Source organism: Acinonyx jubatus, chromosome A2, assembly GCF_027475565.1.
Source record: "Acinonyx jubatus isolate Ajub_Pintada_27869175 chromosome A2, VMU_Ajub_asm_v1.0, whole genome shotgun sequence".
In the NCBI taxonomy this organism is placed as follows: domain Eukaryota; kingdom Metazoa; phylum Chordata; class Mammalia; order Carnivora; family Felidae; genus Acinonyx; species Acinonyx jubatus.
Genome location: NC_069383.1, coordinates 106,123,019 through 106,149,704, shown reverse-complemented (window position 1 = coordinate 106,149,704; position 26,686 = coordinate 106,123,019). Strand labels below are relative to the sequence as shown.

The following is a 26,686-nucleotide window of genomic DNA, read 5'->3' as shown; positions in this document are numbered from 1 at the left end:
ACAGACAAAGAGCTAATGGGAATTAAGAAAATGATGTATGAATAGATAGAGAATGACAATAAGAAGTAGAAGTTATATAAAGGAACCACACAGAAATTCTGGAGCTGAAAAGTACAATAGCTGAAATGAAAAACATAAAATGCTAGAGGGGTTCAACAGCAGATGTGAGCAGGCAGAAGACAGAGTCAGTGACCCCGAAGGGAAGACAGAGGCTATCCAGTGTGCTCGACAGAAAGGGAAAAGAGTGACAGAAAATGAACAGAACCCGAGGAAACTTCAGGGTGCCATGAAACACATCAGCATGAGTACTGCAGGAGTCCCAGAAGGTGATGAGAGACGGAAAGGGGCAGAAAAAGTATTTGGAAAAAACACGGGGAAACAACTTCCCAGACATAATGAAATACATGAATATACACATTCAAGAAGGCTCAAACCATAAAATTCTTTTTTTTTTTAATTTTTTTTAACGTTTATTTTTGAGACAGAGAGACAGAGCATGAACAGGGGAGGGGCAGAGAGAGAGGGAGACACAGAATCGGAAGCAGGCTCCAGGCTCTGAGCCATCAGCCCAGAGCCCGACACGGGGCTCGAACTCACGGACCACAAGATCGTGACCTGAGCTGAAGTCAGACGCTTAACCGACTGAGCCACCCAGGCACCCCTCAAACCATAAAATTCTTAGAGGAAAACGTATGTGCAAATCATGACCTTGTGTTTGGCAATGATTTTTCTTAAATATGACCCCCAAAATAGGTAAATTTGACTTTATCAGAGTTGAAATCTTGTACATGAAAGCCCGCTGTCAGGACAGTGAGATGACACCCACGGGATCTGTCTGATGAGGGTCTGATATGCAGGTTTTAGTACAAAGAACTCTCACAACTCAGCGACAAAGAGACAAACGACCCAGTTGAAAAACGGGCAAAGGATGTGAACAGACACTTCTCCAGAGAAGACAGACCAGTGGACAGAAAGCACACGAGAAAATGCTCAACGTCAGTAACATTTAGGAAACACAGACCAAACCACAGTGAGATGCCACGTGAAGCCTTCGCGGGCAGCTAGATCACACATCAAAAGGACGTGTGGCTGGGGTTGTGGAGAGAGTGAGACCACACACACTGCTGGCGGCTGTGTGAACTGGTTCAACTGCTGTGGAAAACACAGGCCGCCCAGCGATTGCGGGCCTGGGTACACTCCCCGCAGAACCCAAACGAGGGACTCAGACACCTATGCGTCAGTATCTGTCACCATGCTATTACCACGGCCGGAAGGCAAACGAGCAAACAGAACACGCGGGCACACACACTGTTCAGTCATGAGACGCGATCCGGTCCTGACACGCGCCCAATGGTGGTGCCCAATGGCTGCGCTCAGTGACCTAAGCCAGACCCAAGGACACATGGTAGGTGACCCCGCTGACGTTAGATACGGCACATTCATAGTGACGGTAAGCAGATCGTGGCTCCCAGGGGAATGTGGGAGGAGGGATGAGGTCTTCCTGACTTTCTCGCTGGGACAACGGAAGGGTTTTGGAAGAAATGGTGACAGTTCCACAATATCAAGAATGTAATCAGTGCCACGGAGTTGTACATGTAAAAAGTGGTTCGAGTAGTGAATTTTATGTTTTACCACAATAAAAAAGGAGAGAATTGGGGGTGCCTGGCTGGCTCAGTCGGTAGAGCACGTGACTCTTGATCTCATGGTGGAGAGCTCAAGCCCCATGTTGGACGTGGAACCTACTTGGAAAGAGAGAGAAGACTGACGGCCACGCTTCTTATTTTACAGTAAAATCATGTCTCTTCCTTCCCCAGACGGGTCAGCACTCAAGCATGCACTCTGCAGGCGCCTCGCACTGGGGGTGTGAGCAGGGCAGGGAAGTCAGCGTCTTCTGGACCCCCTGTACTGGACATAAGCCTGAAGTGTGTTTTGAGAGGGCCCCTTCAGTTGTCTGGTTAACAAAGAGCCTCGGCCCTACGGCGAAGACTCATTTGGTGGTAAGGCCCTGTCATCATGACCTTAGATGCTACTAAGCCACCAGGGGGAGGGTTAGGGTTAGGGGTTAGGGGCTAGGATTAGAGTTAGGGTTAGGGGTTAGGGTTACAGCTGAGGTTAGGGTTAGGGTTAGGGGTTAGGGTTAGGGTTATGGAAGAAGGAAGAAAGTAGATGTGAAAACCATAACTGAGAGAGAGCCCGGTTACTGTTACTGTCTGTGAGCCTGCAGGTGGTACGTCTACGTAGTTTTTGAGGAACTGTTTTGTTAAAGCCTGATGCGTGTGGCCTGAAAATTCCATTGCTCTCTCAAGCCACAGAATAACCCGTGGGCCTTAAACTTTGTCGTAGAGAAGTAGGGTGTGAAGGCGTTTTTTTCTTGGAATGTTGGCTCATAGACGGATCCCCCCAAGTGTGAGGCTTGTGCCACTGCTTTTTCTCCACAGGGAGCAACCTGAGTCCCTGGAGACACGTGTCCCCACCTGCCCATCTTCTGTATTCTCTATCTTTCCCTGTTTCAATGTGGATGTTTGCTGAAGACACCTGCATGTGCTCCCCTCACCCAGAAGTGTGGAAGAACACAAGCTTCCATGGCTCCCAGACCACCGGTTCACCCTCAGTGGTGCGTGTACACAGTGGAGATGCCCACACTTGCCCCGGCTATGGAGGCTGCGTATGATTTGGTGTCATTGCCTTTGTAGGCGATGAGTGTGCATTCCATGGTGAAGAACATAGGCATTCGTGGACATGCTGTGGCTGGGTGTGTGGACCGTGGAAGAGACTGCCAGGTATGGGCCACAATGCACCATGGTAACAGCACCAGGCATGTGGCTGGCCTGCCTTCTATATTCCTAGCCTCCCTGGCAGTGACTCATATCTGTGAAATTTGAGCAGAAATGATCTGTCCATTTGTGGGTCAGGCTTTTCAGAAGTGAATGGTGCTTCTGGGGTCTTTCTAAACTTTATGTGGGCTACTTGGGCAGGGAGATGAGGAAGAGGCCCCAGTGGCTGGCTAACACCTGCACCTGGTTATTAGGGGAGTGAGAGATACAAGTCCACGGAGTTGACATATTTCCTGTTTTGGTGAATTGGCTACAGCAATTAAGCGTGGCCTAATTAATACCCAGAATGATAGCATCAGTGAACAAAAACAGAGATCAGAAAGGGCCTTGAATCGCTTTGTAGTTACCATTATCGAGTACCTAATTTGTGCTCTGTCTGAGGTTACGGAAGTGACTCATGTTCAGTTCTGTAGCTGCGAACAATCTGGCAGAAGAAATAAGCAAATAACCAGCTCAAGCTGACGCTGACAGAGCACGGCGTCTTTCGGGGGTGTGGAGGGGACTGACGGGGCTCTGGACGGGGCCTCTCATGTCTCCTTCCTACAGCCCTTGTGTGTGGGTGGAAAATGGCAGGTAGAGAGTGACATTCCCTGCACAGGGGCCAGCAGACAATGCCAGAAGCATTTGGAGAAACACAGACACTCACAGTGGCTTGAACTTAACACACACCCAGCAAGTGGGGCTGTTGTAAATGGCACTTGGGCTGAACAGGAAGTTTGAGTTTGGTTACTGACCCTTTATAAATGAATAACCATGAGCGTTCTGAACACAAAACGTATGGCTAATAGCCAAAGCAGTGCTCAAAGGGACATTTCATACCCTTACAAAAGTCAGTGAGCTAAGCATGTGCCTCAGGATGCTAAAAACCTTAACATGCAGAAAACAAAGTAAGCCTAAAGAAAATTAGAATTAAAAATTCAATAATGGTAAAAGCAGAAATGACTGATACAGAAAACACAAAAACAAAACCAACAATAAAGTTGATCCGCAAACCCCAAACCCTTGGAAAAGGACAATAAAATAGCAAAGTCTTGGTAATCTGATCAAGGATAAACTAAAGGCATCCACAGGCAACTTTAGACATGAGAAAGGGAACTTGAAAAGTTTTCTGACTTATAGGTAAGGCTTCCTTCAGGGGCGCCTGGAGGGCTCGGTCAGTTAAGCATCTGGCTCTTGATTTTGGCTCAAGTCACAATCCCAAGGTCATAGGATTGAGCCCCACATCAGGCTGTGTGCTGACAGCACGGAGCCTGCTTGGGATTTTCTCTGTCTCTCTCTCTCTGCTCCTTCCCTGCTTGCACACTCTCTCTCAAAATAAATAAATAAACTTAAAAAAAAAAAAAGAAACAAAAGGCAAAACCAAAGACCAATGGTGTCCAGGGCCTGGGAGAGGGAGGGGGTGCTGACAGCCAGGAGCAGGGGCCAAGGGAACTATTTGGGAGACAGAATCTCTGGACGGTATCCTCATGGTGATGCCGGTTACCTGTGTTCATTTGACAAAAGTCATCAGACTGCACACTTAAAAAGGTAAATTTTACAGCCTGCATATCATCTCCAAGAGCAGCAGATGAGGCTAGGGGAGCAGGGGTGCAGCCAGAGGAGGGGAGATACAGGGCCCTAGAGACAGCCTGCCTGCCTGCCTGCACGGCAGGGCTCTCCCCGGGAGGGCCTGGGACCTGCGCCTCATGGTCCCAGCTTCCCCAGGGCTCAGGCAAGCACATGTCCTCGTGGGTTTGTCTGTGTGCCTGTGAAGCCGGCGATGCTCCCCACCCAGACCTGCGCAGAGGCAGCCCAGCGTTACGCAGGACTGTCGTCGCCTGGACGACAGCTGAGTCTCCCTGCCCTGGCCAGCTCTGCCCGAGTCAGAGCCGTCCTCGTCCCCGGGGGCGAGGAGGCCCTGGCTCACTAGGCACGGCTCCTGCCACGTCCCGCTCCTCTTTCTCCGGCTCACAGCCACACGTCACTTGGACAGCATCGCTATGAGAAGCCGCTGAAAGGACAGCGAGACCCCATCCATCGTGGGCCCCAGCACCAGGGGACACCCCAGCCCTTCACAGGTTCACACGGCTCAGCAGCTACCCCACAGTCAGAGGCCAGAGTGGCCTGGGAGCCATCTCTGCAACCAGGTCATGGGCCCTGGCTCGGGCCAGAAGGGTGGGCCTCTCCTGGGCTGTGAGTGGGGCTGCCCACGCTCCCAGGGGTGGGGGCTCACGCTCTTTCCGGCCACCACCGCCCAGCCCCCTTCTTCTTGTCCAGGGAGCCTCTGTTTCGCCCAAGGGCCCGCTGGCAATGCACCCGGTGCTGGGGGACGGACCAGCCTTCTGTTACACACCCACCTTTGTGAGACGTCCAGAGGTGTGCAGAGAGAGGCCTCGGGGGACGATACACGGGCAGAAGTCCTGCCCTTCTTGTTTTTGGAGCATCTCTGGGCGTGTTGGACCGAGGCGCTGTGGCCTGCAGGCCAAGATAGTCAGTGGAGCTGACCCAGAGCCTGGCGTCTGGCCGGCACTGTGCTGGGCTGCGAACCACCTACTCCAGACTATTCATTATATGAGATTCTGAACCCTGCAGACAAGTTCAGTGTTGGCTGGTGCGGCCTGAAGGACTCTCAGTGTTTACACCGGCCGCATGTGGGAAGCAAGGCGTGGGGCTCAAACCCGTAGTTACTTTCAACACGGCAGGCTCAAGAAAGGCCCAGGGAGTCGAGGCAGGAGCTGGACTGGACTCCCTTCCAGGTTATGGCTTTCTGGGAAAACTGACCTGAGCAGAGAGGGTGAGCAGATCGGCCTTCCTGAGACCTGACCCTCTGACCTGCCTGGGCCATGTCTGAGAGCCCGTGGCTGTGGCTGGGGCTCCCCGCACACTGCCCCCTCGCTCTGGCCCTGCCAGCTGCAGACATGGGGGGTGGGGTGCACTATGTCTGGAAGGATCGAGGGAAACGCTGTCTTCACCCCTCTGACTTGCTCCGGGAGTAACTGCTCCACTGGCCAAACTCGGGAGGACGCCGCTCCCCACGGAGCGTCCTGATTACGGTGCTTGAATTGCACTCGTGACCTGTGCAGCAGCCTTGGAAACGTGTTGGGGACCTGACTCCCAACATAAGGAGCCTACACCACTTGTTTTAATTGGAAAAAAGGATGCCCACCTGAAAACTCCATCTAAATCTCCAAATGTCACTAAAACTCTGTCTGTGTAACAGTCCACCTAGGAGTTCTGCACAGTAGCAAGCGTGTAAAGCACGAAGTACCTACTTCCTTAACCCTCAGCTCTCAACTGTGGCTGTTTGTGTGGAGCTGCTGCAGACCTGTCCTGTCTGTAATACACTGTGTGGGGCCTGCCGAGATCCCCATCCATCTGTGAAGTCACCCCACCCGGAAATACCGGCGACATCGTGCACGCCTAGGACTGGCAGACTGGGGACATTTATTCACATTTCGTTAGTGGTTTATCTGAAATTCAAATTTAACTGGGCGTTCTGAACTTTCGTCTGCTAAGCCTGGCCGCCCTCGCCTCCACATGCCGGACCCCGGCCAGCGGCGGACTGCTACAGGGGTACCGCATCTGTCCCTCCGGAGGGATGATGGAGGAACTCATGACGCTGTTCACGCTCCAGAGCTCCTAGCGGGATCAGACCCGAATCTGCATCCACCCAGTCTTACCCTCTGAGCGTGCTCTCAGAAGCTTCATCGAAGGCCCCCACCCACCCCTGCTGCCCAAGGGAGCCACCACCCACATGGTCTGGGACCAAGGCTCTGGGGGAGGGGTCAGTGCACCTGAGTGGCCGCTGAGAGGTGGTACGATCACCAAACAGAAGAAGCGGCTGGCTCGGGGCTCTGGATTTAAAAGGAAGCATCAGAGGAAGAGGTTGCCCGGCAGCATTGGTCTCCTGCAGCCAAAGGTGGGCGGAGCTGGAGGGCAGGTGCTGCACGCACTGTAGGGCCCAGAGGAGGCTGCAGGGTGCAGCCGGGTGCCGGCAGGTGGCGGCATCTTCTGATTCGCATGGTGCTGATACTCCGTGGCTCATCTCAGGTGTGTCAACGTGGCATCGAGCAAGGAGTTGAGGAGAGGGACACGTGACTGGTCTTCTCAGTGTGTGATTAGATGGTGTGAGGATTGCCAGGAGCCCTCTGGGCTCACAGAACAGCTTTGTTGTAGAAGGAGACTCTCTCACGTGAAGACCAAGCAGAAGTCTCAAAGAGAAAGGCGAGCCCTCATCAGAAACTGCTTTAGCCTCGCCTCCTGGCCACACCGAGGGCCACATGTCAGGGTGGCCCAGCTGGGGAGGCAGTGGACCCACCAAGGAGAGGAGGGGAAGGAAATATGCCCGAGGAGCTGTGAGCCCCGCTGACATGTACCGGCAGGTACAGGGTCAAGGGAGGCACACTGCGCAGGAGGAGAGAGAGACTGTGCTGACACGGGTGTTCTCAGTGGTGCAGGACTTAGCACCCTGGCAAGGGTCATGAGAGACGGCTCAGTACATTGCTGAGGGTAGTTCTTGGAAGTTTGAGAAAAGCAATACTCACTTTAAGTGCTTGAGTTTATATTGAAGATTGTGGAGGAAGTGGTCAGAAGAGGAGAAATGGGTCCATCACCACTGTTCTGCTCCATGAGATTAAAAACCCACATGCTGGCCATGCTCTTGGGAGGGCAGGGAGGACAGTCTATTTGCCAAGGCAGTAGGAGACATGCCGGTGCGGGGACGCCAGCCGAGAGGCTCACTGGGAGCTGTCCTCCCTCGACCAGGGCTGGATGCCCAGCCAGTGGCAGTGGGGGGTGACAGATCCCTTAATGGCAGAGACCAGAAGTAAAATGCACATAATCACGGTGCTGGGCAACAAGGTAAGACTCACTGCCCGGGGGCTTAGTCTACAGGGCTCTGAGGAGAAAGCTAACAGGGTGTTGTATCCTTAGGGTCAAGAAAGGATGAGCACAAGGCTGAGGTCGGCCACCCCGGTGGAGAGTCCCAACAGAAAGGCATAGCTTCCAAACCTGGGCAAGTGAGTTCCCAGGTCCAGAACTCGCCGACTGAAGGGGAACTGAGTGCCCATGAGGACGGAGCCTGTGACGCCACAGCAGGTGCACGTGATAGGGATCCGTGGCTCTTTGCCAGCGTATGTCAGAGGTGCTGTAGGCTCGGTTCCAGAGCACCACGATAAAGTGAGCCAGACAAGCGTTTTGGTTTCCTAGTGTGCACAAAAGTCGTGTTGAAACTACACTGTGGTCTATTCTGCGTGCATCAGCATTATGTCTTACAAAACAGCATTCACACCTTAATTTAAAAGCACTTTATCACTAAAATGTGCTAACCATCCTCCGAGCTTCCGGTGAGTCGTCATCTTTTTGCTGGCGGGGAGTCTGCCCGAGGCTGGCGGCTGCCGACAGATCAGGGTGGTGGCAGCTGAAGGCCGGGGTGGCCGTGACTACTGCTCAGAATAAGACAACAGGGAAGTTCGCTGCACCGATGGTCTCTTCCTCTCACCAAAGTTTTCTCTTTGGTGTGTGGTGCCGTTTGACAGCGTTTTACCCACAGAACTTCTTTCAAAACTGCTCAGACCCTGCCGCAGCCCCCTCCACGAAGTCCACGTGATATCCTGGGTCCTCTGTTGTCGTTCCCACAATCGTCAGGGCATCTCCACCAGGAATGGACCCCACGTCCAGTAACCACGAGATGCAGCAGTTCAGGTCCACCCTCAGGCTCCACTTCCGATGCCGGTTCTCCTGCTGCTCCTGCCACCCTGCAGTGACTTCCTCCCCGAAGCCCTGAACCCCTCAGAGCCCTCCCTCAGGCTGGAATCAACTCCTTCCACACTCCTGTTCATGCTGAGGTTTTGACCTCTTGCCACAAATCACGGAAGTTCCTAATGGCATCCAGAACGGTGAATCTTTTCCAGAGGCTTTCAGTTGACTTTGCCCAGATCCATCAGAGGGATCACCACCTATGGCAGCTGTGGCCACATGAAATGTACTTCCAAACGATAAGACTCGAAAGTGGAAATGACTCCTTGAACCCGGGCTGAGGAATGGATGCCGTGTCAGGGCATGGAAACATCCATGAGTGCTCCTGGGTGACCAGGCACATCGTCAGTGAATGGTAATATTTTGAAAGGAATCTTTTTTCTCTGAGCCATTGTGGGCTCAACAGTGGGCTTAAAATCATCTGGTAAACCATGTTGTGAGCAGATGTGCTGGCTTTTTTTTCTTATTACATTTCTTTATTTTTGAGAGGCAGAGACTGAGCACAAGTGGGGGGTGGCAGAGAGAGGAGGAGACAGAATCTGAAGCGGGGTCCAGGCTCTGAGCTGTCAGCCTAGAGCCTGATGTGAGGCTCGAACTCACCAACTGTGAGATCATGACCTGAGCCAAAGTCGGACACTTAACAACTGAGCCACCCAGGCACCCCATGTGCTGTCTTATCCAGGCTTCGGGCAGAGCAGAGTTAACATAATTCCCAAGGGCACTGGGATCTTCAGAGCAGTCACTGAGCACTGGCTTCAGCTTTGAGTCACCAGCCGTTAGCCCCTCACAGGGGTCAGTCTGTCCTTTGAAGCCAGGTACTGACTTCTCTCTGGCTATGAAAGTCCACGATGGCACCTTCCAGAAGGAGGCTGCTCCATCTACACGGAGATTCTGTGGGTCAGTGGAGCCACCTTCGAGAATTCTCTTGGCCGGACTTCCTGGATGATGGGTGGCAGCTTCTACGTCAGCACCTGCTGCCTCGCCCTGCACTCGGGTGTCGTGGAGACACCTTCTCCCCTTAATCCCACCAGCCAGCCTCTGCTGGCTCCAGACTTTTCTTCTGCAGCTCCCCCACCCTCGGCCTTCACAGAATCAAAGAGTCAGGGCCTTGCTCTGGATTGTGCTTTGGCTGAAGGGTATATGTTGTGGCCGGTCTGATCTTCTCTCCAGACCTTTCAAACTGTCAAGACTGTTTCACCCTCTTATGGTCCGTGTGTTCACTGGAGTAGCACTTGCAATGTCCTTCAAGAACTCTTCCTTTGTGTTCTCAGTTTGGCTAATGTTTGGTGCAGGAGGCCCAGCTTTCGGACTGTCTCAGCTCTCAACATGCCTTTCTCGCTGGGCTGAGTCCTTTCTAGCTTTTTTAAAAGTTTATTTATTTATTTTAAGAGAGAGAGTATGTGAGCACATGCCAGCAGGGCAGGGGCAGAGAGAGGAGACAGAGAATCCCCAGCAGGCTCATCACTGTCAGCACAGAGCCTGACACAGGGCTCAAACTCATGAACCGTGAGATCATGACCTGAGCCGAGATCAAGAGCCAGATGCTTAACCGACTGAGCCACCAGGCGCCCCGCTAGCTTTTGATTTAAAGTGAGAGATATGTGACTCTTCCTTGAGCAAGCAGAGGCCCTTGTAGGGTTGTTAAATTGGCCTGACTTCAATACTGTTGTGTCTCAGGGAACAGGGAGCCCCGAGGAGAGGGAGAGAGACACTGGTCAGTGGAGTGGTCAGAACACATTTAGTGGTCAGGTTTGCCTTCTTGCATGGGCGTGGTTCATGGCACCCCAAAGCAATGACGATACTAACATCAAAGATCACTGAACACAGATCATCACAACAAATACAACAAAAGAGTTTGAAATATGAGAATTACCAGAATGGGAACAGGGACATGAAGTGAGCAAATGCTGTTGGAAAAATAGTGCCAGGAGACTTACTCAACACAGAACTGCCACAAACCTTCACTCTGTAAAGAACACAATTATCTGTGAAGTTTAACAAAGCAAGGTGTGCCTGTTCTTAAAGACACTGGGTAAGAGTGATACTGGGATATTTTGATGACTATTTCATGGCAGTTGACACTGATATCTAGGGTCCCAAAGTGCTATCATGTCTCCCCCATTAGCCTAGGAGCACATTGGGGTGAGGTGGCCTCTGTCCAACTCACACAGGATCTGCTGGTTCCCCAGCCACCCAGTGCTCCCTTCCCTGGATCCTGAATGTAGAGTTGGAATAGATTTACGTAGCTGCTGCCAGAACCCACACAGTGGTTCCTTGGCCTACAGAAGAAGCACATTTGTAACAGGGAAGGCCAGGTGCAAGCCTCTGAATGCACACACACTCACACACGTGCACACACACACACTTTCACACACACACTTGCGCACGGACCCATGCACACTAACCCACACACTGGCACATATGCACAATTCCACACAAGCACACACATGTGTGCACACACTTGCACATTAATGCACACTCATGTATGTGCACGCTCACGCATGCACACGCACGTGCACACTCTCACAATGCACTCCTGCATGCACAGGAGTCCACTCATCCACTCATGAGTGGAACATGCACACTCATGCATACACTGGCACACGTACACTCCCACACACCACACGCTTACACACACACGCACACACACACACACACACAGACACACCTGCCAGCCAAAAGAAAAGCATCAATACTGAGAAGAATGACAGAAATCGTTGTCGTTCTTAGAGACATGGAGGTTTAGGGTGGTGGGTCACATCTGTCACTGTTAAATTCTACAGTCTGGTCCCCATAAGGACTGGTGGGACTGGGGCAGAGGACGGCGACCCGCACACACTCAGAGGGGAGCCTGGTTGCAGCTGGTGTGCTGGAGGCAGGACTCCTGGGCCGAGCAGTGCCGTTCACAGCAAGCAGCTACCAGCCTGGCAAACGTGCTGTTAGGGCCTGTGCCCCCCACCCCCCGGGGCTCATATACTGAAGCTGTCCCCCAACGATGTTGGGAGGTGAGTAGGGTTAGGTGGTCACGAAGCTGGGCCCCGTGAAGCGGTGGGAGCTCGTGTTCTCCCCACCAGCACCGCGAGGTGGCCAGGACCCGGCCCTGCTGGTGCCTCCATGTCAGACCCCCAGCCTTTGGAACTGACGGGAAGGAGTGTCTACAGTATTTCTTTATGGCAGCCTGAGCGGACTAGTACATCTGGTTTTTCAATACCCCTCAGGAAGGAAGAGCAGGAGCAGCGAGCCTACTTTCACAGTCTTGCCCCAAAGTGATGTGAATTCTCCCCTCTTGATCACAGTTCGGCACCACGAGGCCCAGGCTGTCTGGACACTCCACGGAACCGACGCATGGCATTGTGACAGTGGGCAGGACACCAGGCAGGACGCACCGAGAGCAGGAAGGGGTAAGAACTACAGTGTCCCATGGGGTGCCTGGGTGGCTCAGTAGGTTGGGCCTCCGACTTTGGTTCAGGCCATGATCTCACAGTCCGTGAGTTGGAGCCCTGCGTCGGGCTCTGTGCTGACAGCTCAGAGCCTAGAGCCTGTTTCAGATACTGTGTCTCCCTCTTTCTCTCTCCTCCCCCACTAATGCTCTGTCTCTCTCTTCTCAAAAGTAAATAAACGTTAAAAAAAATTTTTTTAATAAGAAAAAAAAAAGAACTACGGTGTCCTGGTGAGACACACGCTCTCTGGGAAAGATCCAGGGACCTGCCACGTCAGTGAAGTGTGTGGGGGCCCGGTGTTCTGGGACAAGCCAAGACAATCACTTTAAAGTAAGTGACAAGTGGTCGTGCCTTCTTTGTCACGGGACAAGGTGCATGTTTGATAGAGGCCGCTCTGGATTTTGGAGGCAACATATCGTGCACTTAGCAATACTGTTCCACCGTATCAATCAGATAAAACAGAAGGCTGACAGTTCAAGTGGAGCCAGAGAAGGAAAGGGCTCTGTGTCTGGTCTGGACCCTGACGCCACTTGACCTGGCAGGCTTGACTCAGATGTTACACATGCAGAATGTGCTAGACCCTGAGGGGAGCGTCACAGACCAGAGCCCTGGGCTGTGGACCAAGCCCCTGCCGTCCACCGCTGAGGACCAGACACCACGTGAAGAGCAGCTCCTGGTGTGCCAGCGGGCCCTGGTAGAGATGGAGCATCCGACTGTGGGACACTGGGTGCCCATGTGGCCAGAACTGCCTATCAGGAGCTCAGGGCCATCGGACCCACTGAGTCACTAGAGCAGGCCAGGCCAGCAGCAGTCTGTCATTAGATGGAATCAGGCCTGCGCGGGCCCAGAGGGCACGGGTCAGCTGCAGGAACAGGTGGTCCACACCCTCCCGTCACCTTCCACTCTTGCACAGATGCCCCCATGCCTCTCCCTCTGCTCACACACATATGGCCTCACAGCAGGGACTGGAGGAGCTCAGAAACCCACCCACACGTGGTTCATGGACAGGTCGGTTTGGTGTGTTAGTGCGTTTGTGTGTGAGTGGCAGCGGGACCACTCAGGGGTGGCCCCGAAAGACAGGGGTGAGGGGAGCCCTCTCACTGGTCAGCGATTTGGATGAAGCACCCGTTTATTCACCTTATGTGGAGAGAGGCGGCCCGAGGGAAAGACGCGCGTAGGCCCACAGGCAGGGGTGAGTAGTGGCCCAAAGGAGCAGGACCGAGGGCTGAGCGCCACGAATGGTGTGGGAAGGAGGGACACAGACATGTCTGCAGGCACGGGCACGTGTGTGGGGTCTAACGGCTGCTACCGAGGAGGCGGCTCCCAGGGTCAGCTCAGTGTGGACACGACGTCCGCTCACAAGGGAGCCTGGAGGCGGAGACGGATGGCGTGTGTCCCCCGCACAGCTCAGGGAGGTGGTGAGTACCATTTATGGTCTCAACCGACGTGGGGGCTGTAGTGCTCACTAGGCATCCACCTGCCGACTCCCCAGCATCCTGTACTGGGATAGAGTGGGCTTGAAATGAGGGGCTCCATCTGAGCCACGTAAGGGTCCGAAGGTCGTGCACTGCATTGGTGCCTCCCCCCGGCACCCCCCACGCCCCGCTGCTGTGAGTGATGGAAATGTCCAGATTATCCAAGGACTCACCCCAGGGGTACGAAAGGCTGGCCCCTTTCCCTCCATGGCCCCCAGGGGTCAGGCTGCAGCTTCGGGCCAGCTGAGCCCACGTCGCTGCCTGGCTCCGCCCGGCTCCTGCTCTGCGTCTCACTTCCACACAGGCTCCGTGGACGGCATGCCTGTCTAAGCCGCCATCCCCAGAACCCCCATCTCAGCCTCTGAGTCTGGAAACAGACACAAAGTGCTGTTCCTTCGTTCGGCACCCGGCCTGGCATCAGTGACTCACAGCCAGGCCGACGGCAAATGAGGGATGACACCCTGACACCCTCTTGGGAGAAGGATGGACACAGGACACCCTGAGCCAGGACCCAGCCCGTGTGTTATACTTGATTTCCGTCCTGGTAGTGAATTCTGGACAAACAATCCTGCAAGTTGCCAGAGTGAGTACCGAGACAGTGACTGACACATGGCAGGAGACCACCGCATGCCAGAGACACGGGGTCCCCGGGTCAGGGCCTGGACAGCAGAGACCGCTACTGTCCCCTGCACCTCAGCCCCAGCTGTCCGCCAGAGGGGCTGCTGCTGCTGTCCGCCACCGTAGAGGGCCTGGTTCACGCCATCCCTGCTTATCCGCGCTTGTGCAAGGGGACTCTGGAGCCGATACAGGCTCCCAGAGGGGAAGCCTCGTTTCCTTTCTCTTTCTTTGCTGTTATAGCGCTTTAAAAACCTTTTGTAATAGAGATTTTCAAGTTTCAAATGTGCACAAAGGTAGAGAGAGTAGTGTAATGAGCCCCACGTGTACCCATCACCCACTGTCAACAGCGGCAGCATTCGGTGGTCACATATTTTTACACGGGTTTTAAACTACATTCTCCCACAGGTAGGGTGTGGGAAGGCCAGACTGGCCTGTTTACCTGGCTCCCCCACCAGGGCGTGAACACCCTGCAAGGACACAGGCCACAGCTTTTGTGTTTGCTGCCACGTTCCCCGGACCACAGGAAATGACCTCTGCAGGTGACACTCAAGCCACTGCTGAGCGCCCTGGCATCCGGGGGAGGAAGCAGACAGCTCTCCTTGGGGCTGGGGGCTCCAACGCTGTGGCCTCTCTCTAGGTGCTCTTCCTAATTCCATGGCCTGGCTGTTAGGTTGGTGACACCAGTCCTGACGCCTGCCCTGAGCCCCTAACCACAGCACCAACTAGCTCCTTTGCAACCTTGTTTAGGGTCTGGCAGACATCTCGCTTTGCTCTGTGCTGGACTGGCTTCTCTGCACTCGGCCTGCATTCTAACCCCTGCTCCCCTGGACACCAGGGCCAGAAGGCTGAGAACTACATTCCTCAGACTCTCTGTCAGCCAGGCTTCTCCTGGTGACCGGCCACCACGGGCCACAGTCCTGGATATTTGGAAGGTCTGTGGCAGTTGGCTCTCCAGCTTTGACAGACAGGAGTGCTTGCAGGCCTGGATGCATGACCCAGCCTCATGAGTGTGAAGGCCACAGTGGCAGCAGAAGCTTCCGGGCCCTGGGATGGTAACACGGGAGCGACGGCAGCCCCTGGCTCTGCTCCTTCCCCACCCTTCCAACGCTTTCTGCACTCAATTCCCCAAAACTAAACCTTTCTGCTTAGGATTCCCAGCGTGGGCTCAGTTTCTCCCGAACCCCAATACCTCTGTCCTGAGCCATCATCTTCTCCCAACTTGATCATGGCAAAACCCCTGGCTGTTCTATTTCCATCCTTGCCCCATAAAATCTCTTTTCCACTTGACACCTAGAGTCGTCTTTGAGATGTACAAATTGAGTAATGTAACTACCTGATCAAACACCTCATAGGATCCAGGCTAGGAGACCAGGAGTCTGGAGACCCAGGAGATCAGGATAAGAGGAGACCCAGGAGGCCAGGAAACCCAGGAGACCCAGGACCAGGACACAGGAGACCAGGAGACTCAGGAGACCAGGAAACTCAGGAGACCAGGAGAGCAGAAGACCAGGACACCAGGAGACCCAAGACACCAGGACACCAGGAGACCTAGGAGATCAGGAGACCCAGGAGATCAGGACACCAGGAAACTCAGGAGAACGGGATACCAGGAGACCACGACACCAGGACACCAGGACACTAGGAGACTCAGGAGACCAGAAGACCAGGACACTGGGAGACCCAGCAGGCCTGGGAGCACGGGGGAGGAACTAGCTGGAACTAATGTGGGGAGGGCTCTCTTTCCTCTCTGGTTGTAAGCAGACAAGCCCAGGGAGGTCAAGAGGCACAGCAGCTTGTCTGTCCGCTCTGAGGCCAAGAGCTCACCTCCCTCAGGGGAGGGTGGCTGTGATGACCAGCAGCTGGCCAGAGGGGTGGACAGGGCGGAGGGCTCCATCCGGCAGGGCCTGGGAGGTACCAGGGCACTACGAGGGGCCAGAGGTAAGGAGGAGCTTGGCCACTGAGCATCCTATGGAGGTAGAGACACGAATAGGGCCATGGAGACGTAGGAGGTCGAACCAGGGATGGGAGAGCTGGAAAGTTAGGGTCAGATCACCACAGCTTCCCTGGGACATGGGTCAGTGGCCACCTCCTCTTGTTCTCGACTTGGGCAGGTCATGGGTTCCTGTCCTAGCCCGTGGGCACACACCACAGACCCAGGAGACCATGGAGAACCCGGAGCCTGAGCTGACGGTGGGGTCCGGGGAAAGCTGATGATGTTTGCATTTCTCTTGGGGAGGAGGGGTAGGAATTTAAAATATACAGACAAGTGTACAGAGGAATATAAGGAAACCCTTCCAGGGGGTGGGGCCCAGGCCTGGAACAGGTGTTAGGAGGGGAGTCCGGGGTGAGTCTCCTGACTATTGGTCTTCTGAGGTCTGCTAGTTTCCTAAAAAGATCAAGTTTGTCTGGGTGTCTGTTGAGTGAGGCTGACACCCAGCTATGTGGACCCAAAGGCCATTTGCAAAGCTCCCCATTGGCACACAGACCCTATGGTGCCCAGGGGTTTCAGGGAAAGGGTGGGTGTGGAAAGGTGGTGGCCACCCCTGCCTGGGGAAGCACCCTGCCTTATTGTCCTGGGACTGCAGGGGCTCACTCCATGCCCTAGGCCTGCCACCCTGCTGGCCCCTAAGGATGCGTGAGGTGGGACTGTGAGGGAGCAAAGGGGGCGGGGGGGGGGCTCCCAGGAACGGAGGCTGCTTGGGCCTCACCACACAGGAGGTTGGATTCCAGACGATGCGGCTGAGGGTTTAGCACACTCCGCGTGGGGCAGAACCGGAAGCTGGTTATTGGGAACCCGAGTCCTGCCTGCTGACATTTGCTCACATTGTTGTTACAGTTTCTAAGTAATTAACAGGGGGTGCCTCAGTCAGTGGTTGACTATGGGATTGTGTGTGTGTTTGTGTGTGTGTGTGTGTGTGTGTGTGTGTCGGGGTCATTAGGGGAACACCCAGCATTTCTCTGTAGCCAACTGAAGTCCCCGCCAGTAGTGGGCCTGCTGTGCACCATGTTAACAGGCATCCATCATTCATTTTTATTAACTTTTTATTTGCAACTTCATGCACTTGTGTTTTTCACGCTGTGCTCAGGAACACCATGCCTGAAGGTAAGCGTGGGGGCCGCATGGGCCAGAGACGGGGAGAGGGCTGGTGCCCCCCCAGGCACACCTGCCCTAATGTACGTGGTGAGACTGGCTTCTCACCCTGTGCTCCGTGAAGGGGCCGGGGGCCCAGCAGCTTGTGCGACGCTGCTCCAGGCCATCCGGAGGGGAGGGGGGAGGGGGGCAGGAGGCCGGTGGTCACGTGCTGGGTCCTCTCTGAGCTTGTCTGTGGGTAAATTATGTCATTCATGGGCAGGGGCGACAGGACACAGGATGGGGATCCTGTGTCCCCTGGAAAAGACTGTGTCATGGGGTGGTTTCGATTCCTTCCCTCATCTGTCCGCTTGCAAGTGCACTGTGGAAGCAGGACTATTCCGGACAGTACTATTCTGGAAAGGCTATGCGCCCAAGGCCCTGCTCAGACAAGCTAGCCCCCACGAGTCAACCACTTTACCTAGCACTCTACAGAGCGGGGGCCTGAAGCCCGGAGGGGTTTTAAGTGGGGAAGGACACCCTGTATGGCATGGGAAGAGCAGGTTTGAGACAGAGGCCAGGCCCCCGGAGCCCAGAGCCCCCTCAGCAGAAAGGCAGGGCTGGGAGGAGGAGGCCATTGTTGGGTGTGGAGACGGGGTCCTTCACTTCCACATGCCCAGGTCAGCTCCGCCCTTCGGAGCAGCAAAGGGGGTTTAACTGTCACCCACCCTTCTCCTGCCCTGGGACAAAGCACAGGCCTGCTGTGTCCCTATAGGCAGGAAGCACATAAACCCAGTTCTGTTGCCACTGACCCGTGGCGCAGTCAGTGATCTGTCTGGGCAGGGCCACAGCACAGCTGGACACATGCACCCTTCCCTTCTCGGACAGTGGTGTCAAGAGCAACTGCGTCTACAAAGACTGCACCTCCTACAGGGGCTCCTGGCTCCCCAAGTCCCCATCTGATTTACCTCTGGCCACACCTTGGAGAAGTCTCCACACCCACCCTATGTAGCTGTGCTGCTATTGTCCCCTTAGGCAGACCCGGTGAGCAAGGCCCAGAGTCTCCAGGGAGCCTCTGCGGGCTCTGTCCTTGCTGGGGCCACCTCTGGGCCACCACTTAAGAGGGAATAGTTGCCCACAGCCACACCTCCAAGATCCACCCTGTGTGACCTCAGCAACACACCTAGCCCCAGTTAGGGGTAGAACCAGCTGGGAGAACCATCTCTCGACCACGGGGGACTAGCCAGCAGACCCGGCCCGGCAGTGACCTGGGAGCAAGGACCCATCGTTGGGGTTCTTCCCTCTTGCTAACCCAGTGACACTCCTCCTGCCTGTGGCTGAGCTCCAGTCAGGGGAAACCAACATGGTGCCACCCCAGCTGGCCCGACAGGTGCAGCCCGGTGCCGGGGCAGCCAAGGGACAGAGTGGGGCTGAGCGAGATGCACAGAGAATGAGTATGTGGATGAGAAGGGTTGGTGCTCAAGAGAAGGTCCAGGAGGACTTCGGGGGGGGGGGGGTGGTTCTCTGAGGCGTGTGGGGGCCCAGGTGAGGGTTCCTCTATCACAGTGCCGCACGCAGGGCCCCTCCTCTACCTTCCTGCTGCAGGAGGCTCTCTCTCAGGTCTCTGTGCCTCCAGTGCCCTTCACCAAAGCGCTGCCCTCTGGTGTCAGTGTGCAGCTGGGCTGTGGGCACCACAAAATTCCCTGGAAAGTTCCCACTGCTGGTGGGACCCCCAGCACAGCACCCAGCCCAGTGCCTGAGCCCACGGCCGCCCCCGCGAGGAGCCTGCTCACGGGCCCGGGCCTGAGCACACCAGCCCTGTCCCTGTCCTTGGGGCTCCTCAGGACTCCCTGGAATCAACAGCTAGAGAAGGAGGAGCCAGAGTGGCTTCCTCAGATGTCAGAGAGAAACCTGGGCCAGGAGCTCAACTCTTGGAGAAAGGAGAGCCTGGGCCCCCAAGAAATAAAACATGAACATTTTACCAAAGGTGAAAAAGAAGATCTGAGTCGGGGGGAGGGGGGAAGGCATCCAAATTCTAGGGCAAAAGGCTCACGTTTCCCCAAGGCAAAGCACTGCCAGTGTCTTTCATGAAGCTGAGTCCTGAGTCTCTTGAAAAGGCAAGGCAGGCGGAGCCATGTGAAACAAGAGTGGCCACACAGAGAGTTTCCTCGGAGCAGAAGCAAACGGAGAAGTGGGTCCTTGTCAGGCAGGTGGAATTGCTGGGAGTTCAGTGCCATCAGGGCTTATCCAGATACCAACAGGGAGAAGCCAGCAGCTACTGGCTGAGAGGGACCTGCTTTCAAGCAGGCGTACCCCTGGCCCCCACACTGGCTCTCAGGGGCCTCCTGCCCACAGGGAACCTTGTCCCCCTGCCCAGGGTCTTGTCACCTCCACACACTGGCCCCTCGCCTGGCACACCTGCTTGGGGGTCACCTGGAGCTTTCTGTCCTGAGTGTCTGGTCTGTCTGCAGCCTCCAAGAGGCCCGGGGCGGGGTGGGGGTGGGGGCGGGCATCTCCTCAGCTCCTGCTGGAGACGCAGAGACACAGGGCAAGAGGGCCAGAGTGGGGCAGCCTCGCTCGTCCTACTTCTGAGCTCTCAGAGGGGCAAGGCGCCCTGGCAGCTGGAGGGCCTGAATTCAGGGAGCTCAGCTCTACAGACTATCAGGAGCTTTCGATTCGAATACGGAAATTCCTACCCCCAGAGTGAGGGTGTGAGCAGGCTGGCCTTTCAGAGGTGATTAGGGCTGGATGGGGTCCTGAGGGTGGGGCTCCATGACAGGAAGACACAGAGCTCTCTGGGTCTCCAGCACGTGGGTGGCCGTGGAGGAAGATGCCCTCCCCAGGACCCGGCCCTGCTGGTGCCCTGATCTGGGACCGGAGTCCCCAGAACAGTGAGAAACCCCTCAGCATGTGGCATCTTGTTATGGATGCCCCAGCTAAGACGCCCGAAAAGTGCTCCCCGAAGCCACCACGCAGAGCTACCTGCATGTGCTGTGGAGAGCCCCTCCTTCCTGCCAATGGGCTGCCCATGGAGTGTGTGGGATCAGGTTCCCAGGGCCCACTGGCAGGCCACAGAAGTGGTGGCCGCCAAGAAATGGAGCGAAAGGCACGCGTCTGCCATGATGGTGCTCCAGGCGGCCACAGGCCGGGGTGGGGGGGGGGCGGTGACACCTGCGGGCACGGAGCCACAGTGGGAGCTCCAGAAACTGGTTCCTGGGCTGGCATGTGTGCAGGGAAGCCACTGGCAATGGTACTGAGGCCACACACTCATGCAGATTATAGAGGGATGATAATAGAGAAGTTTCGAAAGGTCAACACAGGCGAGCGGAGCGGACTGCTTGTGAGCAGAAAGCTCCCCTCCCGGGAGCCTGAGCGCGGCACAGCCCCAGCTGGACTGCTGGGGACACCACAGTGCGGCTCACTGCTTCAGGACAGGTGTGGGCTTGGGTGGGGGGAGGGGGGGCACTTCCAAGGGGCCTGACAGCAAAACCTCAGACCCTTAAGAAAACCCCAAAGCCAGCCTGCCCCCTCCCACCCCACAAGAGCTGGGTCTTCCACCAGGACACGTGGAGGGGCCATGGACCTCGCAGCCCCTGCCCCCTGCCCTATCCCTGGCACCCGGCTAACTGAACCCACAAGAACATGGGGACAGGTGGGGAGTCATGATACACAAGCCATCTTTACAATGTTGGTATTTTGTTCTTCACACCTTTTTGCGTTAACTTAGATTCTTTAGAATTTGCATGAAAATATTAGTTACTTTGACAAGCCATGTTTTTGGTGACCCTCTGCACTCAGCCTGGGGCTCTGGCGTCAGCCCTGGCTCCTGCTCAGGGACCAGCAGCCCCTCATGTGGGGAGAACTGTGTCCCCTGGCTTAGACAGGCAGGGCCAGGACTGGCCCCTGAGTCTGAGGACAGACGGGCTCCCTGCAGGTCTCAGAGTGGGCCCCGGGCCCCAGGCCCCGTGTCTCTGCTTGTGCAGAAAACACCACCTCCCATCTCTGCAGGCAGCCCCCCAGCTCCGCTCTGGGCAGGATTTCTCATCCAAGCTCCTGCCGGAACCCCAGTGGACAGGCTGGGTTAGGGCCTCAGCCTGCCGCACTGCCTGCGGCTGCAGGCGCCCTGGCTCAGCTGGTTGTTTTTCTCCTATCGTCGTCAGCCCTGCCAGGAGCAGAACCTGCCTATGTTTGTGCTGACCTCGTCACGTCACAGAACTGAAGACATGTGAGGAGGAGGCCGTGCCAGATCGCCTGCCTCCCGGCCTCCCCCACCCCCCACAGCCCCCCCTTGCAGCCTGACCCCCGACTCGGGGCTGCAGGCACGCTCCCCCGCCCTGGCACAAGCTCTCTCTCCTCGCGCGTGGCCTGGGCACGGGGCTGGCTTCAAGGACGTCTGCATTTCTCTTCGTTTTGGAAAAAGTAACTGTTCCCTGCGCCTCGCCAGGAGCAACAGTGCTCCTTCTGGAGGGATTCCCGTGAAGAAGCGGGGTGTCCAGGGCCTGTCTCGGAGCCTGCTGAGTGCTGGCTCTGCCCACTGAGTCCCCAGACTCCACTGGGACTCTAAAGTCCCCGGACCCACCCCCCTCCAGACCTCTTGGCAGTCTAACTTGCGAGTCACAGGGCTGGAGCCTGATGCAGCGGGAGGGGCCTGGTCTGCTGGGAGGATGGGGCAGACGGCCGCCCTGGGCTCCCTCAGGGGTGGGGCGGGCAAGGCTTGCCTGTGCCGGTCACAACCAACACTTCCCAAGAGCCGACCGAAGGGGTGCATTACCTTTTCCTTCTTGGTGGCCTCCATCCTGGCTCTGTCGTCCAGCATGTGTGCAGGGGCCAGCCCGTGGGAGCTGGGACCCCCCGGTGCCCCCCAACACCTTCCGGAGCAGAAATACCCCCAGGCCTCTGCCTGCCGGGGAAGAATCCGAAGGGAGGATGCGGGCCACCTTTCAGCGGGTTCTGGCTCAAGGATCAGGCACAGAGTTTCCTCCTTCTCATTGCTGTACAGCCTTCCCCTCGGGGCTGCAGCCCGGAGCCTTCCCTGTAGAGGCCCGCCAGGCCATTGCGGGAGGTGATGCCAGCGCCGGGCAGCTTCCTCTGCAGGCTGTGCTGAGCTGAGGTGCCCTCCAGACACGCTTGGCAGCGGGGCGCTCCCCTCGTGTGGCCGGAGGACAGCCCTCCAGCAATTAGGCTCTAGGTGACCGTGTCCCCCTCACACCCCAACCTGCTTTCGGCCCGTACTTCCTGCTCCACCAGGTGTGGAGTGGGGAGTCCCCCCACGGGGCCTTCTGTGCTCCCCAAGAGGGCCCGCACTGCCATGGCAACCAGGAGCAGCTCGCGCCCTCGGCCTCCGCTGGGCTGACAGTCCTGTCATTAGACCTGCCATGCAGAAAACTGGGGCCGATGGCAACAGGCCTCCATCCCCATCACCATGGTGACGGCCCAGCCACACTTGGCCACCTGTGCAGTTCCCAGGGCAGGCTCGAGGGGTCTTCTAAGCCCACATCCTAAGGAGCAGAGGGGACGGACGGGGAGCAGTCAGCGTGGCCATCGGCACGGCCACCCGCCCGGCCACGGAGCTCTGTGACCGCTTCCCCTGCCTACGGTGAAATGGCCTGAGCGGCGGGCCCAGCCACAAGGAGGCCACGGACCCTGGGCGCTCAGCTGGGATGCACGCACCCCCACCCCCACCCCCACCACAGGAGTCAGCCCTGGGATGGGAGCAGGAGGCCAGAGCGCTGGAGCTGCCCCTGCTGCTGGCTCAGGGCGCTCACCTAACCACCGGGGCCAACTGTGCAACACCAGTGACACCCAGCTGGCATTTCTGGCCTCAGCCTCCGAGGTCTGGTGTGTTTTACACTCGCAGTGTTCCTCAGTTAGGACTGGCACACTTCCAGGACTCACGTGGCCGGTGGCTACGGGGTGGGACAGTGGGAACAGAGCAAAGAGGGGCCAGGACCCAGCCCTGGGCCACTGGCACTGGAGTCCAGCAAAGGGAGCGAGGAGGAGTGGCCAGTGGTGCTCTCCAGATGGGTGTGTGGCTGTAACGATTTAAACCAGCGCCTCTCCGTCATCATCTGGGCAGTTTCGGTTTTTCCCGATGTGGGTGTTTGTACTGCACCAGGGTCAACACATGCACATACTTCTTCAGGGTGGTTCCGGGAGGCTGAACTGCTAGGTCCAATGCTGTGCGCACTTTACATTTGGGTACGTGAGACAGCACTGCCCCCCAATGGCCTCACCAATCCCTTAACCCTTCCACAGTCATTAGGAGCTTGGCTACACACTGGCCCATCCTTGAGATGATAAACCTCGATAATTTTGTGCTGATCTGTTATCTCCTTGTCATTTAAACTGCCAAGTTTAATGTCTTATTAGTGGTTATTTGCCTTATTTTTTTTGTCTTATTAGCGGTTACATGCATTTCTTTCTCTAAGGATGATTTGTTTATATTTTTAAACTATTTTGTTATCGAATTATCTTTTACCTTTCAATTTCTATAAAGGATTTTTATGTTCTATCTGTAATACCTACTAATCCTTTGTTAGATGTGCTGTGCTATCTCCCACAATGTATTGCTAGGTTTAGACTTGGTCAATGGTGTCTTCTGTTACACAGAAGTGTTTCCTTTTTATGAATTTCAGTCTTTGCTTTCTTGTTCTGAGGTCCGTGTCTTGTTAAAAAAGACAAGGCGGGGCGCCTGGGTGGCTCAGTCAGTTGAGCGTCCGACTTCAGCTCAGGTCATGATCTTGGGGTTCGTGGGTTCGAGCCCCACATCGGGCTCTGCGCTGACTGCTCAGAGACTGGATCTTGCTTCAGATTCTATGTCTCCCTCTCTCTCTGCCCCTCCCATGCTTGCACTCTGTCTCCCCGAAATAAATGAACACTGTGGGAGATGTAGGAGAAAAACATTGAAGGAAGAGACTTCAAAAGGGAAAGGCTGGAGCAGGTGCAAGGCCTTAGGACACGTTTACACAGCAGCTGCAGCTCGGAAGTTCTTGAGCCATTAATTAGCATTGTCCAAGGCGGGATTCTCCTTCAGCCCAGCCCTGCCTGGAGTCAGAAAGAACAATTATCTAGAAATTCAACCTTGAAAAGCAAAACCATTAAGTTGATTACTACACTTGCTTAGCTGACTTTATGCACATAGTCTTTAGCAGTTTCCCTAATAAAAGAGGCTTCATTCTCAGTCGGGGCCTCCTTCTGAGGACCTTCACTTAACTCCATTTTGCTTGCAGACTCTTCTTTTGCGATCCTGGCCACATCCCTCCAACATCTGGCACAGCAGGCAGGGTACAGCTTGGCAAAGTCTTTGAGACTACTTTCAGTTTTACAGTCTCGAAGGACCAAAGCGGAGCAGTAGGACAGGTAAGTCCCGGCTTTGGGATAGTGAAGTATGGGAAACTCCCAGTCTCATGATCATGAAGCTTCCTCTAAATTACTTTGTACTTTATTACAAAGTTCAGGAGTAAAAGTAAAAAGGGGAACTTCTGATGAGCTCTGGTACCTGGTTAAAAAACATTGCTATCGGTTTACCCCTTCTGGAAAAAAATCTTTTAAACCTTAAACAATGGAGATTGACTATAAAAATGCTTAGACACGCTCATCAAAATGGAGACATCATCTCCTTAAAAGTCTGGTCTTTATGCTCCTTAATTGAGATGGCTTTACAGACTTCACAGTCTGACTCAGAACTTCACCTAAATTAAAAACTCATCAAGAAGGAGACGAGTCAGATTTTACATCTGATAGTTTTGAGGACCAGCCTCCTGCTGAGGGAATCAAGACTATAGCACCTGAGGAAAATACTTTGCCAGAATGGCCTCTGCCGCCACCCACAAATGATAATTTGGAGGCTACAGTCCCCCCTTATAATAAAGTATACCCTCCCCCTCCTTTACCTGAGGATACAAGAATTCCTACTCATATTAAACGAAAAACTGCCTGTCTGTCCAGTTACTTTCAATCCTTTTTCTAATAACCGGCCCCACATATTAGTTCCTTCCAAGGAGCACGAGGGGACTATCATTACACCTCTGATGCGAGGGTTGATGAAGGCTAAAGAGGAAGGAGATTTAGAATTGATACAACCGGCATCAGAAATATTTCTGGTTACTCCGAACGCTTTCCCACCAAAATGCATAGTATCCTAATGGAGGCTATAATGCTGAATATTCTCAGATCCCCATAAAAATCCTGACAGATCTTAAAATGGCTCGTGCCCAGTATGGCACTGACTCTCTTTATAGGCAGGCCTTACTTTCAGTGTTTGCTGACACCGAACGCTTGATCCCTAAAGATTGGGAAATGTTGGCTAGAACTGTTTTATCCTGTGCTGAATATTTACAATTTATGACTTAGTGGGAAGATCAAGCTAAGATTCAAGGGGAAGGAAACCTTCACGATAATATTCCTATCGACAAAGAACAAGTTTTCGGGCAAGGAGAATATTCTCAACTAAGAGATCAATGTGGTATGAGCGATCAAGGGATACTACAACAAGTACAAAATTGTTGTAAGATGGCCCGGCCACATATAGCCACTCCAGGCGAGGTTACCCCCTCATTTGTAGATGTTAAACAGAGAAATACTGAGCCTTATGCTGACTTTGTAGCAAGATTAAGAGATGTTTTGGCTAAAACAATTCCTCAAGAGGGCCTAAGGGATTTGTTGCTTCCCATTGTGGCCTACGATAATGCTAATTCTGAATGCCAACAAGCTCTTCCTCCTGTAAGAGCAGCTGCTGGGTCCATAGCTGACTATGTGAACACATGTGCTGATATTGGTACCCCACTTTACAATATGAACCTCCTTGCCACCACTATAAACGGGACAGGCCCTTTTAAACCTAGTATCAAATGCTTTGGTGGTGGAAAAATTGGCCCTATGAAAAAAGACTGTCGAAAAACGAAGGACAAATTTAAAAATGACAGGCATAATGATAATACCAGTACTAATAATCTACCCAAATCAATACCTCCCACTGCTTTATGCCCTCGCTGTAAAAAAGGATATCATTGGGCCAATCGGTGCCGTTCCAAATATCACAAAGATGGGCATCCTCTTCCATCTCCTGATATTGATCAAAATCAGGAAAACTTCTCCCCGGGCCTAGCTCAGGGCCCAACAAACAAAATGAGCCTTTATCAGCAATGTGTCTCAACATCGCACCCGACAGTTTGTGGCTTTACTGGTAACTGCTGTACTTGGGATTGTAGCTATCACAGCTACAGCAGCAACAGCCGGTTTTGCACTGCATCAGACTGTACAAACCACCCACTTTGTACAAAACTGGCGTCAAGATTCAGAAAGGCTGTGAAACAGCCAACGGCTGATTGATAGCCGAATGGAGAGCCAATTATCTCACTTGCAACAAGCTGTTCTTTTTCTAGATCAATTGATTAGTTTACAACAACAGGTAAATCTTCAACGTGATTGGAACATAACCACCTTTTGTGTCACCCCCCACGTATATAATCAGTCTAAGATATCATGGGACCTGATGCATCGACACCTTCTTAC

At 54.5% G+C, this 26,686-nt stretch overlaps 1 protein-coding gene across 2 annotated transcripts in view; it reads right to left on the bottom strand.

Annotated features, from left to right (window-relative positions):
* Positions 1-23,134, bottom strand: part of GCK (glucokinase) — a 41,788-nt gene extending 18,654 nt beyond the window's left edge. Inside the window, exon 1 of one of the 2 annotated variants that reach the window (XM_053218791.1) lies at positions 21,945-23,134. In XM_053218791.1, the coding sequence (XP_053074766.1) occupies positions 21,945-21,989 (45 nt within the window). In that variant the 5' untranslated portion in view covers positions 21,990-23,134. The remainder of the gene's footprint in view (positions 1-21,944) is intronic. The other variant, XM_027046011.2, reaches the window with a different exon arrangement.
* Between the last annotated feature and the right edge of the window lie 3,552 nt (positions 23,135-26,686).